The sequence below is a fragment of the Thermobia domestica genome, chromosome 13, assembly GCF_964235325.1.
Source record: "Thermobia domestica chromosome 13, izTheDome1.hap1.1, whole genome shotgun sequence".
Lineage (NCBI taxonomy): Eukaryota > Metazoa > Arthropoda > Insecta > Zygentoma > Lepismatidae > Thermobia > Thermobia domestica.
This window is the reverse complement of record NC_137466.1, coordinates 216,838,789-216,855,226: the sequence shown is the minus strand read 5'-3', so window position 1 is coordinate 216,855,226 and position 16,438 is coordinate 216,838,789. Positions and strand designations below refer to the sequence as shown.

General features: G+C 35.3%; 1 protein-coding gene across 1 annotated transcript in view; it reads right to left on the bottom strand.

Annotated features, from left to right (window-relative positions):
• The window catches only part of LOC145667972 (sodium-coupled monocarboxylate transporter 1-like), a 110,873-nt gene extending 96,314 nt beyond the window's left edge, over positions 1 to 14,559 (bottom strand). The window contains exons 1-4 of the mRNA XM_081735397.1: positions 14,531 to 14,559; positions 12,891 to 13,100; positions 3,885 to 4,044; positions 2,245 to 2,310 (exon numbers count right to left, since the gene is read on the bottom strand). Of these exons, the coding sequence (XP_081591523.1) occupies positions 2,245 to 2,310; positions 3,885 to 4,044; positions 12,891 to 13,100; positions 14,531 to 14,559 (465 nt within the window). The remainder of the gene's footprint in view (positions 1 to 2,244; positions 2,311 to 3,884; positions 4,045 to 12,890; positions 13,101 to 14,530) is intronic.
• Positions 14,560 to 16,438: the final 1,879 nt, after the last annotated feature.

The following is a 16,438-nucleotide window of genomic DNA, read 5'->3' as shown; positions in this document are numbered from 1 at the left end:
CATGTATTGGTTAGAAACAACGGGTTTTCGGAAAACTTAATATAAACTTTAATAACTGGCATAATTTGCTCTTAATATTTTCTTCTTCGCCCTATATCTCCCCAATGAGTTGATATATGAAAGAACACCCCGAATTAGATTTGTAGAGCATTAAAGTGTCTTTCCAACGGTACCAATATTGTTAGGTTTACTTCCAAAAGTAGGCGTACAGCGAGGTAAGTTTAAAGGTAAGCGCGAGGTAAGAGCGCTTTGATTCAAATGTTGATGCTCCGAATGGCACCACTGAATTCAACCTCACGTCAGTCAATGAAGGTTTTGTTTCCTAGATAAAGGCAGATTCCTAGATAAACAAACCGACATATGTTGCCAGTAAAGTAGTTTAAAATGATCGGGCCCCTGGTGTGATAACCACAGTATTCATGTCTCGGACACCCCCACGAAATCCTGCCTAAATGCATGTAGAGAAGCATTTTTTAAAAATTGATTCAGTGGTTTTATCTCGCATGTTAATCCTTTATTCAAACCGGAAGTGATTAAGGTTAACCATTTTTTGTTTCAACATTTATCGTTATTGAGCAGAAATAGTAATAGATTGTCACAAAATGTTTTCTGCAATCTATTCAGTGAGTCATTAGAATATATTTTCACACCTCGCAGCACTCTACCGAACCTAGAGGTGGTTAAAGTTTACTAGTATTTCTGGTTTCAATACTGATTTCCATAGAACAAAAACGGTAAGAAATTGTCGGGATGCGTTTATTTATTTATTTATTTATTTATTTGCAATCGATTCAGCTTCCTAAGAATAGATTTTATCTCCATCTTTAGGCCTTCATTGAAACCGGAAGTGGTTCAAATTATTGATTATCAATTTCAGCATGTATTGCCATGCAACAGAAACGGTAACAGGCAGTGATAAACTGTTTTCTGCATCCGATACAGTATCTAACAAATATATACGATCGGAATTCGAAAAATAAAGGAACATTTGAGAAAAGCTGTACTTATTCTAATGTTAGAAAACTGAAACATATCTTATTTTTCTACGTAACCTCCATGGACTTCAATGCACTTTTCCCAACATTTCACCAGTTTTTTGATTCCGTCAGGAAATATACTTTTCGGTTGCATCTGTAACAATTTTGCACCGCATCAATGATTAACTGATGGCTGACGTTTAAATTTCAGAACTTCTGGTGACGATGGGTGATTCCAAACCATACTCGCAGCCTTAGGTTCCGCTTCGAGATGATGCACCCAAGTTTCTCACTCGTTGAGGTCGATGGCCTGTCGGATATTTCATCGTCACATAAAGAAGCTCTTCCTTGTTTGAGAGCTCTATCCATACTTAGATCTTTCTTCGCGATAAAGAGCTGTCACAATACTGTGCTTGCATTCGACGAATAATGTCCGCATGTTTCACACCATCCGCATACAAAAAGCGAACGACTGAGATCATTTCCTCCTTGATACAGATCGCCAATGGAACTGCCATGTTTAACGGTCTGCTACATTCCAACGATTAACTCAGTAATACAAGCGACACGTTGTCTCGAAGTGTTGCAACTACACTCACTCAACGCACGTTACTAGCACTGTTGCTGATCTCTGGAAAGAGAAGTTGTAAATGTGCCTTTGGTTTTCGAATTCCACTCGTATATATTCGCAATCCACAATACTCTATTAATAACTCATATGGTTGACATTTATAAGTACACTTGATTTCAAATCTGATTTCCATAGAGTAAATACCCTAAGAGACATCTAGAAGTACTTTCTTGCAGTCATGTTAATGTCCCTTTCTTTAACCATATATTCAAATCGAAAGTGGTTCAAACTTACGATTTTTGATTTCAACCTTTACCGCCATAGAACAAAACCACTAAGGTTTAGCGAAGCAGCCAAATGGCGTTTTGATATGGCTTTATCGTTCAAGGAACAGGTTCTATCTTTTGATCATATTACTCAGTTGCATTTTTGGGTATTGAACTCGCATAGTTTGGAAATCTATTGTAGTTTCACCTATGGAACGAAAGTTGTTTGTTGTAATTAGTCGATTTATGTATATTCCCGGAGGGAGCTCATGTGGTTCGGATTCCACGTTAAGCAGTAGGTCCACGTCTCATATAGCCTCGCTGCTAAACGGGACGTTAAACTCAAAATCAAAATCAATCGATTTATGTATTCTGTAAGAAAAATGTAAAACTATTAGACTCATATAATACTACTAAATGAAGCACTTACCATTTTAATAGTAAACAAAAATGATGCCAGCAGCCTTACTGTTCGGCTAAAGCGTCTTTCGAAATACTGGAAGAATACAAAATAAATAAGTAAATAAACCTATAGTGTTAGTATAGAAAATTGCTTAAAATTCACGTCAACTTTTTCACAATTTTCACCTTAGCTCTGTTCGAAGTTTTGTTTAGCGCCCCATTGAAAATAAAAGTATGAAATTATTGAAAGAAATGTAAACCAAGGTATACTTTTCAGTGTCCTATTTTGCACGTTCTTCAACTTTGAAAATGTGACTTTAGTCCCGGTATGCTTTTAATGTCTTATTTGCCAGTGATCAAATTCAGAATTTAAAACAACGAACAATTGCATTGATTAGATGTTTTTTATTTTTCTTCTTTTGCAACCGTTGAGTTAGTTGGTCCCCGAACAAGAACTTTAACCAAATATATTTCAAATGTACTTTTAGTTACAAATCTCTATCGAGCGGAACATTGCTAGCGTTTTAGGGACCGATATGTTCTTAATATTTAGCAGTTGATATGCTATACTACATTTATGTAACTTTTCAATTACTGTGTATATCTATGCCGAATTATTTGGTGTCAAACTATACGAAGAGGTATCGTAAAGTTTTAAGTATCACCAGAAAGTTGTTAAGACATGATAATGAAATCATTCTTTTTATTGCAGGGTTTGCTAAAATAGACCAAAGTGCAAGATGGATAAGATTGAGGCTTGCAGTGTGATAAAAGTTCCTGCATTTGAATGGTAATAATACCAGACAAATTCATGACGAGATGAACGCTGAGTATGACGAATATTGCCTATCTTATGACACCATTGCTAAGTGGAAAAGGAAGTTCCAAACTGGTCATATGTAACTAACAGATGACCCAAGGCCTGGAACACCATCCTTGACGGACGATGCGGCCACTGTGAAACACGTGGAGTGTTTAATATTCGAAGAGAGACGTGTAATCATTCAAACGATTATGAATAAGAGTGTTATCAGTTATGGGAGTGTGTGGAAAATTATCCGTGACGAACTTCACATGTATAAGGTATCTGCGCACTGGGTTCTTCGTTTGCTGACACCTTTTCAGAAGCATCAGCTCATTCATCTCAAATTGCTATCAACAAAGTAGGCGAGCGTGGGTTCCAGGTATTGCAGCATCCTCCTTATTCTCCCAACCTCGCACCCAGTGACTTTTTCTTGTTTCCTCAAGTGAAGAATGCGTTGCGGGTTCGTCATTTTGATAACACTGATAACGTCATTCTTGAGGTGGAAGAGTGGTTTAAAGCACAATGTGCAGACAATGACATTATTCGTAAAGTGAAGAAACGCTGAGAGAAATGTGTAAATGTGGGTGGTGACCACTGGAGGTACTCGAGTCGCCGTTGATGATACATATGGCTAATGATACTATTAAAATTGATATGCTTCCTTTGTATGTCGGCGCAAAAGGTTGACAACCCCTGTTCTAAAGTAACAAATTAACTGTTTGTATCATTTACGCTGCTTGACTATATCTAGATAAACATAAAATATTGTTATAAACAAAGGTTGACATATGTTCATTTCAGGCGGAAGACGAAAATTAGTATCTTTTTTTAAAGATATTCTACTTTGTAAACATGGTACTTACCTCGAAAGATGACGTGATTTGTAGTCTATAAAATACAGGCAAATAAACATAAACCATTGTTACACTAACTAGAACTTCCGATACAGCAATCAGCGAGTACTGGGTTCCATATGTATACATTTCAGCGGGATTTCCCAATACAGTAATTGGTGATATATAGCTAGAAAAAAGAATTTAATTGTTAGTGTTTAAGCAAACATTAATACATCCGTAGTATAACGACCTTACATTTAACTAAGTGACGCTTTGCTGTTCGATATTTGAATAAACCAATCCTCTTCTGCTGTAATCTTGCTGTTAGTGTAAACGTTGGTTCTAATGAGCCCCAGTTCTCTTGTTAGAGGTGGATGGAATAGCTAAGATATTTCCCCAAAGTGGGAGCGATATAAATAATTATATAATTAATTTGGTTATTTTGCTCGTGACTCAGTAGACGGAAATATTGTAAAACCGTTTCGTTGGATACAGTGTAATCAAATTAGTATAGAAAGCGCAATTAAGAAAATATCCAAGTTTGTGCACTTTTATTATTGTGGGAGCAGTAGGCGCTTTTTGCTTCTTATACTACGTAATATATTTAGCTATAAGTAGTTTGTGTGCATATTGTTCGGAGAAATGGAGCAATAACAGATAGAACCTGTTACTAAGTGGTTCATATTTCTCTTAAACAGTATATACACGAGAAATGATCGGAAAGTAAGTTTACAAAGCCTGTATATATATATATATATATATATATATATATATATATATATTATTTCATACAACTAATACAGCCAACAGATAGTACATAGATTAGGTTATTTTTCGACATTGTCTCCATATCGCTTGGGATGAGTTTGAAGATTCCCTCCTGGTAAAAATCCTGTCCTTGCGTGTTCAGCCACGTTCTCAGGAAGTATTTTGCCTCCTCATCTGAAGCGAAGCGACGGCCATCTAGGTGTTCCTTCAAGTACGAAAACAGGTAAAGTCCGCGCCTCAGGGAGGGTGGTCGTTCGACCGGTTCGTCCATATGGACAACCTAGGCGGCTTCCTAGGGCAGAAACATTTCGGGGTGGAATGGCAATTTTATGAACATTACCGAAACGTATGTGCTCCAGCGCCCTTTACATTTAGGAAGAGGAAATTAATGAAAATTGGGATCACCCAAGATCGATTACTGCTCACCTATATGGAGCGGGGAAACATCTATCTGGTACGTTTACGAGTTCCCACTGTTCATTATGACTAAAGATCTGCATTATCTGAATATCCAGATTCCGAAATGTCACTGATCTAAAGTTTCTACATAAGGTAGTCAATGGAAACTTAAAGTCTGAAGCCACACTTCAAGAATTATCCATTCACATTCCTACCCATGTACACGACATATCCACATCTTCCACTTGTCCCTCGCTAGACTGTCGATTATCGAAAGGTCCTTCTTTCACATAGCACCAAATGTATTAATTAGATAACATCTGACTTGAACATTTTTTTTAAGCTACTCGACTTTTCACAGAATAATTACACAAATACAAAATAACTAAAAATGAGGTAAGGAACTTCATCTTTGCTTTGTTTTTTTATTATTTTAATTTTTTTCTATTGTTAATACTTCTTTCTTATGTTTTTTGTGTATATAGCACTCATTATGCTGTATCTGTTGAAATAAATAAATAAATGAAATAAACTTTTATACAGTTTGGCAACTCTACGAAGAGAATGAGCATCTACGAAAAATGTAAAGTGATGATAAAAGACATATTCATTACCTGGATAAATGTGTACAATGAATTAATCCAATTGTTAGCTAGTGCCATACATATATAGAAAGATCTTGCCCTCAGTTCAAAGTGCTAAATATTTGTCCATCAATTTGGTCATCACCCAGACATCAGTCACACAGAGCAAATAATTATGATAATTAGATTCGTACAAATAATTTCTTCTTCTTAAGTAAAGTCAAAAAACTTACCTGAATTTAATCAAGATCTGGTGAAAGAGCACTTTTTTGGGGGGGGGGGATTTATGCCCCTGTAAGAAAGTACTGGAGACTCTATAATTGAGGCAGTTCTTGAAAAGTTTAAACGTATGTCTTATGTGTTGAGAATATTCGAGGACAAGGTTACGACAATGGCAGTAATATGAAAGGAAAGGAAAGCGGTGTTCAGAAAAGGATTTTGTTCGCATACTCTAAACCTCGTGGTCAATGACGCTGCTTTATACTGTTTGGAACTAACCTTCTTTTTTAGTGTGGTCCAAGGAATTTATATGTTCTTTTCAGGATCGACACGCCGATGGAAGATTTTGCGCCGTCACGTGCCATCTTTGTAAAACTCCTGATTGATACACGATGGTCCAGTCAAATTGATATGCTTAAATCTCTGTTTTATCAGTTGTCAAGTATATGTGATGGTTTGGAAGCAAATATCTGAAGATACCTCTCTTACGGGTCCCAGTGGCTTTAGAAAAAATACAGTAGCACATAGGTTACTTAAAAACCTCTGACTTCAATTTTGTAGTTGCTCTTGTCGCAGGGCACAATATTTTGTTTCAAGTAAATTTAGCAACTAACATACTACAAGAAAAGGAATTGTGTCTCTAAAGAGCAATTACTCACGTGAAAAGAACATAACAGTATTTATTCAGTGCTAGTAATGATTTCGAACTCGAGAGAACTCTAGCTGATGCTCATGAGTAGCAGTAGTTGGAATAGAAACATTTTTTTGAGAAAGAGAAGGTCCACATTCGAAATAAAATGACAATGTATTACTATGAATTAATAGATGAATCTGCAAATGTATCTGACCCCGCCGAAAATTTCAAGATCCATTTTGATTTTGCTGATTTAGACACGGTTATGAATGCAGTCAAAGAAAGATTTCCCCTGTTAAATGATGTATATGTTATCTTCGGATTTTTGTACAACATCCATAATTTCAAAAATGAAAACGCAGCAGAGATGAAACTGTTTTGTGAGAACTTGGAAAAGGGTTTAACAGTTGAAAATAAAGAAGGTGTGAAGGAATGTAATATTGACGCCTTAGGACTTGTTCTTAGCTTAGAGTAATTTGTGTCGACTCCTGAAGAAGTCCTAAGCTACATTTACTGCCATGGTTTTGTGCTCACACCAGTATCTGTAGCTACTGCAGAACGAAGTTTTTCCAGATTAAAACTTATTAAAACCTATCTTCGTTCTACAATGTGCCAGGAAAGATTAGTATGTCTAGCCACAGTTTCTATTGAAAGTGAGTTAGCAAGACAAGTAGATCCCACAGTCCTAGAGAAAGAGTTTGTACGTATGAAAGCAAGGAAAGAACCGTTAAAGTTATAAATGCTTTTTCTCAATTTATCTCAAACAGTGACTTAGAAACTTATATAAATATTAAAATATATTACCTTAACATCACGAACTTCTTTTACACTGGTGCAAACAGAACTGATATTTCTGTGATTTTCAAGCTATGGGACCTACCGCATTCGGGCCAAGACTTCACTTAGGAACTAGTATCTGCCCTATCCAAATATCCAAGTTTCAGAATTCTGCGGTACCTCTGCAACAATTTTTATAGAGGTAGTTGAGTACTTCAAACTATATTCCCGTAGCCAAACTCCCTCTATAAAAACTGTTGCAGAAGCACTGGAGGATTCTCAAACATGGATATTTGGATAGAGCACATACTAGTTCCTAAGTGAAGTCTTGACCCGACTACAATAAGTCCCATAGTATTGGATCTATGAACTTTTAACGTTAATTTTTCATGTTTTCGGCAGAATATATCTCCGAAAGGAAGCATTTGTGCACCCAGGTTGGTCTATAATTTTTGCTTTATCTTGGTGTAAGTAATCACCTCCCAAACGTTGTCGGTGTTGTTTTAAAACACCCTGTATAAATATAAACTTTTTATTACTAGTTTAGACTAATTATTAACTTATAAATTGTTCAAAACACAAAGTTGTATATAGTATGCCTGTTAAGTTGTGATTTCCTTAAGTAAACAAAAATTAATTTTTTGGACATATTACAATCACTAATCACGTTTCCTATGGAATTTTTTGAGACAGAATTACAATCATGTTTTGTTTGATGTTTACAATGGATATCAACATGGTTTACATTGCAATAAAACTTTAATTTAGATTGAGCTCCTTTGTGGCTAAGCGACTAGGGTACGCCCCTTTGACATGGGAAAACTGGGTTCGATTCCCGGCGGAAGGTCATGTGGTTCTGGTTCCAAGTTATTCTGTAGGCACCGTCTCATAACCTCGCTGCTGAAAGGGACCTTAAACTCAATCAACTCAACTCAAAACTTTAATTTCCTTTTTCCTTGTGGTTATATTAGTAAAATTTCATTCAAAATGCTACAGAAATAAAAATGTTTTAAAAAATAATTGGCTTATAGACTACGTACTGGGAGTTCTATTTTATATAACGCTTAAACAAATAGTAACAGTGTTATGATGTGAAAATGTCAGGTGTGACAAGGCAGGGTTTGGGTTTAGGGGAGAAGGAGATTATGGGGGCGCAAACATGTTTTTAGCCTAGGGTATAAAATATCCTAGAGCTGCCTCTGGTGGTCGATGATGTCCCAACAAAAGTGCTTCAACAGCGTGGTGGTCTTCTGGACTATATGCGGGCGCGTGTTGTGGAGGACGATGACGCCCTCGATGAGAAGTCATGGTCTTAAACTTCTACCTGGTGCCGCTAAATTTCAGCCGCTGTTACATGTTTCGCTCACAGAAATGGAATAACAGATCGGACTTGTTCGCGACACTAGTTTTCCAAACGAGTCACCATTTGTGTTAACTTACTACTAGCGCGTTAGGTGGCGAGTGACTGAAACTCTGCACGATTGCCAATTCCATGAAATAAAACTACCGCATACTCCTCATTTTTCTATTATTCCCAGGAGAACACATAATCTTAAAATTAAAACTGTATATTCATATATGCAGTACATAAATACAGATATAATCAATCAGTACCAGTAGAACTGTCAAATTAATGGCAATGAACGACATATTTCTTAACGGCATGAAGATAAATTTTGTAGATTTTCTCGTTGTCTATGCATCAGAGCATACCCTTAAGCATGTCTTGGTTAATCTCGATCTGATCTGTCAAGTAATGCATATCCTATCTTTGGACAATATTTTTATTAAATAGAAAATAAAGTTTAAGATATAACATGATAAATATCACCTACTTCTCATTAACCATACTACGTATTATCGTCTTTCTAGTGTCAGAATGAGCAGTTTTATCAGAGTAAATTACAATATCAGTTTATCTTGATGGGTAATGTGATTGTCGTTCAGCACCAATTTTTAGGTTTACAAAATAATTTGTTTTTCTGTTTTCCCGAAAATTACGCATGAGTTTTTGCATCGTCTAAAATACAATTTTGTTCTCCTCAGTGAAGTTTATCGACAAAAATATGCCTCATATTTGGACATTTTCTTTCCATTCCTAATAATATCCTAGAATTAGAACTAGTTAACTCAACTGCAGACATTAAGAAACCTCTGTTCAGTGTAGAAATAGAAAAAGATATTAGTTGCTACTACCTTATATCATTATTCTAAATTTTATCACCCGACAGAAAGGTAAATATTTGTCCATTGTAATGCGGGCTACCAAGGAGACGTGGGTCATTTTGTACCTACCACTTAAGAATAATTAATTCCCGCAAAATAAACAATTTAGAAACTCTCACAAAAGAACTACAGTGACTAAATTGAACAGTGCACGGGATAAAACTAACAGGTATGTATTACACTACCATCTAGGAGTGACACTTCTTAATGTCAGTCACATTTAATACCAATGGTGAAGGAGGGGTGTACTTGGGGCACAGCAATTTAAAATAGCAAATTTAGGAGGCATACATACGCTCAATTTGTACCACCGTAAGGTAGCCTATACTCTTTAGCTAAATATGTTAAGCAATATTTTTTTTCATTATTACAATTTTAAAGAAAGAAATTACATACACACTAATTGTTTGCTGAGCAAAGCTATATTTTTCCATTAAAAATTAAATATTTGTTACAGTTTCACCAACTTACTCTTTGGTTTCATCAGACACTATGAGACATAATTTTAAATGAAAATATATGGTTTTGCTCACCAAACAATTAGTTTATATGTAATTATATACAAAGCAAAGCTTCTACTTATGGAAAAGAATTAGAAGAGTAATCACAAAAACATACTGTGGTGAGCATAAAGTACCTCCCTGTTGGAAGTGCGAGGGTTTATTCTACATAGAGTATCTTTTCATCTTAGAGTATTCGTATATTGGAATTGTATTTTACCATTAAACACAAAAATCGATCGACCACAACCTTTTGCTAGATCTTTTATCCTTAATAAATCAAATCAATAAAATAATAATAATAATATCAATGGTAAATATTATTTTATATATGAAGATAAAGTATTAGTATTTTCTGTATGTTTTTCGAGAATATTCTGTTTAAAGAGAGCTGATTTCTCATCCATTCTTACTGATATTTTATGGTCAGAGAATTAAACTTAGTTCAGTGTACTTAGACCTATATGATTTTCGATGTTACTTTCAACTGGCTAAATACAATTACATTATTTTCACCTTTCATATAGATTAATATATTATCTTTAATTCATGAAGCGTTATTAAATTCTTTTAATAATTAGAGTTCAGTTGATTGAGCTGATTTTGAGTTTAACCCAATAGTTTACAAAGTTTCAGATTATTTGGTTGTTTTTCATGCAAGGGACTCCTATGAACAGATTTTGATCAATATACTCAAACAGTATACTTTTGTTACGTCGTATTAGGGTAGTTACGTAACGTCCGACAAATCGGACGCTGTGCACGATAGTCAGTTAAATCGTTAGGACTGATTCTGTATTTTCTAAAAATGTTCTTACAACGAAAGACGGTAATATACATAGTTTTGAATAACATAACGAAGAACTCATTAATATTATATATATATATATATATATATATATATATATATATATATATATATATATATATATATATATATAATTACAAACAAAGAGAAAGGCAACAAAATTTCTATACAATTTACAGTTTGTATATTACTAGTACAGGATTGTTCTCGATTTGTGTACATTGTTTATTCTTACCATTACATTATCATTTTACTGATGATATGCATGGAAATATTTAGGATGAATTTTCATAAGGCACTTATGAACTTTGACTTTTCTGAGCATTTATTATAAGCACATTTTCGTTCAGTTTTGCTTCCTATAGGCCAATAATCATAACGATCATTCCACTCATCTTGAAGGGTCTTGTTTATTGACTTCCCTTGTCGAAACACTGTTCCGCACTTCGTCAATAATGAAAGAGTCTCATAAAACTGAGAAGTGAATTAATGTATTTCTTGGATTGAAGCTTCTTTGCCAATAACCAAAAATTCACAACTGAAGCAAGTAGGAAATATGAAAACATTGTTCAGTATCATTTTCGCTTCCTTATTCTTGTTCTGTATGATACCACACAGATCTAGTAAATCTACTCCTTCAATTCCTTTATTATAGCTGGGTATAATGTGAGGCTGCTCCACACTTATCCTTGACTTCTTTTCGTGAGACCACCGACTTGTTTAACCCAAAGAAATTTTTTCGTAGCTCGTTGACACCGTAACAATATTGCTGTCGTTGAACATAACACGATTCGCCTTTTCGTTGCTACGATAGTCCTGCATAGCACCTCCTGGTTCTTTCTTCATTTCTTTGATGTCCGTTAGTGGGCAGTTGCGGATTCGTCCTTGCTGAATTGTACCTGATGGACAAATACCCATATTACTCAGATGATTCATGAGATCTATGGAAGTAAAGTAATTGTCGAAGAATATTTTATACCTAGCATTACGTGGAATGCTTGCTAAAGTTAGCAAAGATAATACGACACTCCCATCCAGTCCATACTGATAGTTTATTTCTTTTTCTTCTCCTGTATTCAATTGGAAACACATCATATAAATCGAGCTGGTACAAATGGCCCAGTTTTGACACCCTAAGTGGATGGGCTTTCCTCTTATAAATTGTTTGCAAAAGGCTCATAGTTTCATCAATTGAAATTATTTTCTAAAGCTCAAGACCACAATGTTTTTGGAGCTAAGACAAAGGCTTGCCTACATATGGTTTCAGCTTGTGTAAAGGATCGGATCAGCACCTCGTTAGGTGTTGTTCAAACAAAGTTACACTGTATATTACGTTACATAAACATATAATAATTAGAAATAATTGCGTTATTCCTACGTAATAGTAAAATTAATACAACGCATTTAATGTAAAGTGGTTCTGAAATTAACCAAAGACGCAATACAAGCAAAATAAAAAACAATATATATTACCTAGCCAAACATTGAGCTTGTGGTGAATGCAAAATGTTTCTCATGCACAGCGTCCGATAAATCAGACGCCTAAAGTTTAGATCTCACTTATTACGTGCTAACGGAAATCATAACTAAATATGTAGATAGTAATAAATGTTGATATCTATACTTTAATTTTTTATTCAAAATTCATAGCTTTAAGAACACCTTTATATTTATTTACATGTAAAAAATAACCCCATACTGAAACAGCATACTGCTTCGCCGAAATGTCTTATTCTTCGACAAATGAAGTACCGACAATCAATATTATCGAGTTAACCTCAGAAAACGTAGAAAGAATAGATAGTAGACGCACGAAATACAGAGAATTAAAGGGTTGAAAACATACAATTTCTTCGAGAAATGAATAAAAGCAAGCGTCCGTTTTTTCGGACGCTGTGCACTAATGGGTTAATGTCCCATTCAACAGCAATGCTATATGAGACATGGGCCTACTGATTAACGTGGAATCCGAACCACTTGAGCTCCCGCCGGGAATCGAACCCAGGTCTCCCGCGCCAAAGTTTTTAATAATTAGAAATTTGAATAAAAGTTGTGTGTAGTCTAAAACGTATATCTAGGTGATTGTACGTATATGTAATGAAATAAAATAAGTATTACCTTGCAATTAAGGACAAAGAGATTGGGAGGACGCCCATGTTTTTTCCTCCCAACAGGTACTCTTTGGTTGAGTTCTGTTTTTGCTTTGCAACAAATCCATAGTATAGTCCAATAACGGTTGATAAACCCAACATTCCACCAAACAACGTAAAATCCAGCCAGTTCAATTGCTTCACAGTTTCTAGCACTGTGTTTGTGCTATTCATTTTTCTGAAACAAAAATAGGCAAATTATATAAGAATCTCATACAGAAATTTTCTTGTATACTAAAATTGCGGATTAGCTAATAAAGAGTCAATTCTAGTATAATGTTTCTGAATGTGTTCATTACAAGAAAGTTTCCATGTTCGAAAAGGACAAATGAAGAATATTTGCGCAAATATCTCCTACCTGTGCATGGAAGTAGAAGAACTATCAGGTGAGACGACTTACCTGCTTAATACGTTAGAGGAATACCATTAGCGTTCAGGACACATGTTATTTGTCGTAGAATGAAGCCATGTATTCACTAACACTTTCCAGAATAATATTGTATCATTCTTCATATAGTGCAGCACTGATGATCATTATTGAGCATGCAAGAGGACATCTGCATCCGGGGTCTGAGCTCCACAACTAACCTTAGGTATTCAAAATCATGTTGAGGTCTGAGGTTTGTAGAGGCCTGAGGATGAGAATTTTTTTGGCTCCTCCCAATGTTTATGATGAAACAACTTATCAGCTATTCCAGCTGTGTGAACTGGCACATTAACATCTTGGCGAAGTCCATTACTGGACGGAAAGAACACAACCGTGCAGTATGAACTCGTCAGTTCTAGTTGCTCAACGTAACAAGAGTAAACTCAGGAGTTTGGGAATTTAGAACTGACGAGCACATCCCAAGAGTTTGTAAACTAATATCTTTAGACCAAATGAAATAAAGTGAAATCTTTGAGTTTTACCTCCCACGTTTATGCCGGTGAGGGTAAAGGAGACGGTGATGATGAGTAATGAATGAAATGGTAGAATGAAGAAAGTGAGAGGAATCGGGAGAACACCAAGGAAACATACGCACACTGTGTTTGTCCACCACAAAGTTCACTTGGCTTGGTTTGGGGTCGAACCCGAGACCCCAAGCACCAGAGGTGAACCCTCTACCACTGAGCCACAGCGGCTCTATCTTTAGACTAACGATAATGGAATTGTTCCCTGGGTTGCTTAACAAAATGAACGTGCAAACTTGTCAATAGAAAATCGATTCTGATCTACGGCGGTGTAAAGTGGGTAAAAGAGAAAGGACGAATGTTGGATACGTAAAAGTCTACATAACACTTGTATGGAAGTCAGTGATCCTCCATCGATGATCCTCTCAATGTATTGTCATCTATCCTTTGGAACACGGTGGACTATGGAGGACCAGACAGCTTCATATAAACTTCAGAGTTGAGACAACTGAATCAAGGTCAACTTATGGCGCGAAATAACTTGAATCATATTCGCTTCCAAATAACAAAATCGTTGTTGTAGTTTATAAATGAATACGAACTTATATGCGTTAACACTATAAACGTGGGTAAGGTCTAAGTGCCGAAAATGAAGTGTCATGAAGAATTATTATCTATGTGTTCGCAGTTAGTCAACTCTGTTTGACAATGTGTTACCTCTGGTTTTGTTCCAAGGCATCAGTCATTGACATGCAGGGCCTGTTTTAGACATTTCTTAAGTATAAGCAGATAATATTTAGGCACCCCGACCTAAAACATAATAAAAGAGTAGAAAGTTGTAATGGACAAAAACTCTTCAAATGTTAGAATTGCAAATGTCTTCAATATCTATGAAAAACGGCGAAATTATAACTAATTGACTGTGGATGAATATTGAACAAAGTTGCAATTTTGATAATTAATAGCATTACTCATTAAATAAACACAAGACATAACTAGGATATATACATAAGACGAATTTTGACAAGTATAATTGAAGCTTAAAAGTTGAAACAGAATAAAACTCGTGAGGTCAAGTGTAACATGAACACAGGATTGATTTTAATAAAGAGGTATACTCTTATGCTTCATTTAAAGCATGTTTACATAGTATTTTCTAGTGATATGGTTATAATAATTAGCTTAATTTCTCGTTTTCTTTGTTGCTAAAACCTTAATAATTTTAGCTAAAGTTGTTTAATACACAATAAATGACAAAAATGTGCCTTAGTCGATATTTAATTTGTCTTCCATCCAGTGGTGGAATTTCAAATTAGGTCCGCCTGCAAAAATTATTTGCACCCAAGATTTCTCTTTTGGATCCGAAGACTTTTCGGAATAGCGTATAAAACATAAATAATTTTGTGTATTTGACAAACTTAAATTGTACTAATATTCTTAAAAATTAGAAGTTCTGGGGGATTCAGAAATTCGGTCCACCTCATTCGATGCATCCTTGAACAGAAATAACTATTAATCAAAACTCTACTTTCCATTAAGACTATTACCAAATATTTAAAAATACCGCTCCATTTAAATATGATACAAGACAATGGATTGGTAATGATTGTTACACTGTTATAATACAACGAGTATATGCTGCTGTGATTGAGAGTGTGAGTTCTGAAAAAATATGTTACTTATAATTTATTCTAATGATATTTCGATTACAGTTTCGATTTCGATTAACGTTACCCTTTCGAGTTATATATCCAAATACTGCGTGAAAATTAACTATATTCAAACAAAATTTGAAAATACTAAACTTAACTCAGACCCGTAACCGAAGAGGATGTATCCATTCCATTTTAATTTAGCAATTAAATTACTGCAATCAAGTAAAATAAACTTAGTTTTAAAAGTTTGTCAGACTTAACACTTTCCGGATCCGGGGTTTTTGGGCTATTTTTTAGACTTTCAGTGAAGCAGCTACTGTATCGTCACTATTTATCCTAGGATCCTGGTTCATACCTCATTCTCTTTAGAATTAAGCTGGCTTTCAAACGGTACCACTTTCATGCTCATCTCCATATACCAGGAGCGGGAAAAATGATGAAAAAGGGAAAATTTTGGAGGGAATTTTTTCGCGCACTTTGGGCCTCTCTGGAGCAGGTCTGTGTAAACGTAACCATCTAAAAAAATCTTATAAATAGCACTTGGTATACTAATGTGTATGCCAAATTTCAAGTTTCTATCTTGAATACCAAGGGCGGGAGAAATTTTATCAAGAATTCCCACCATGCCCCAAATTATCGTAAAATACCATGATCTCAGGTAAAAAATTTCCTGAGACATCCCTAATTACCCTAGGGTCATGTTTCGCCCATTAGTCTCTTCAGAATAGAACTGCCTTTAAGACGGTATGACTCACGTGTCTCCATCATGTATCTAAGGCGGGAAAACGAGGAAAAACGGGATTTTTGGGGTCTAAATATCCTTTTTTTTTTTTTTTTTTTAGAATTTTAGCAACCTTGGACAACCCTGTTTTAACACAGAGATCCGAAAAAAATCTGGTAAATACTACTCGGCGGGCTGAATGTTTATGCACAATTCCAATTTTCCAGGTGCAAAAGTAAGCCCGCCAAA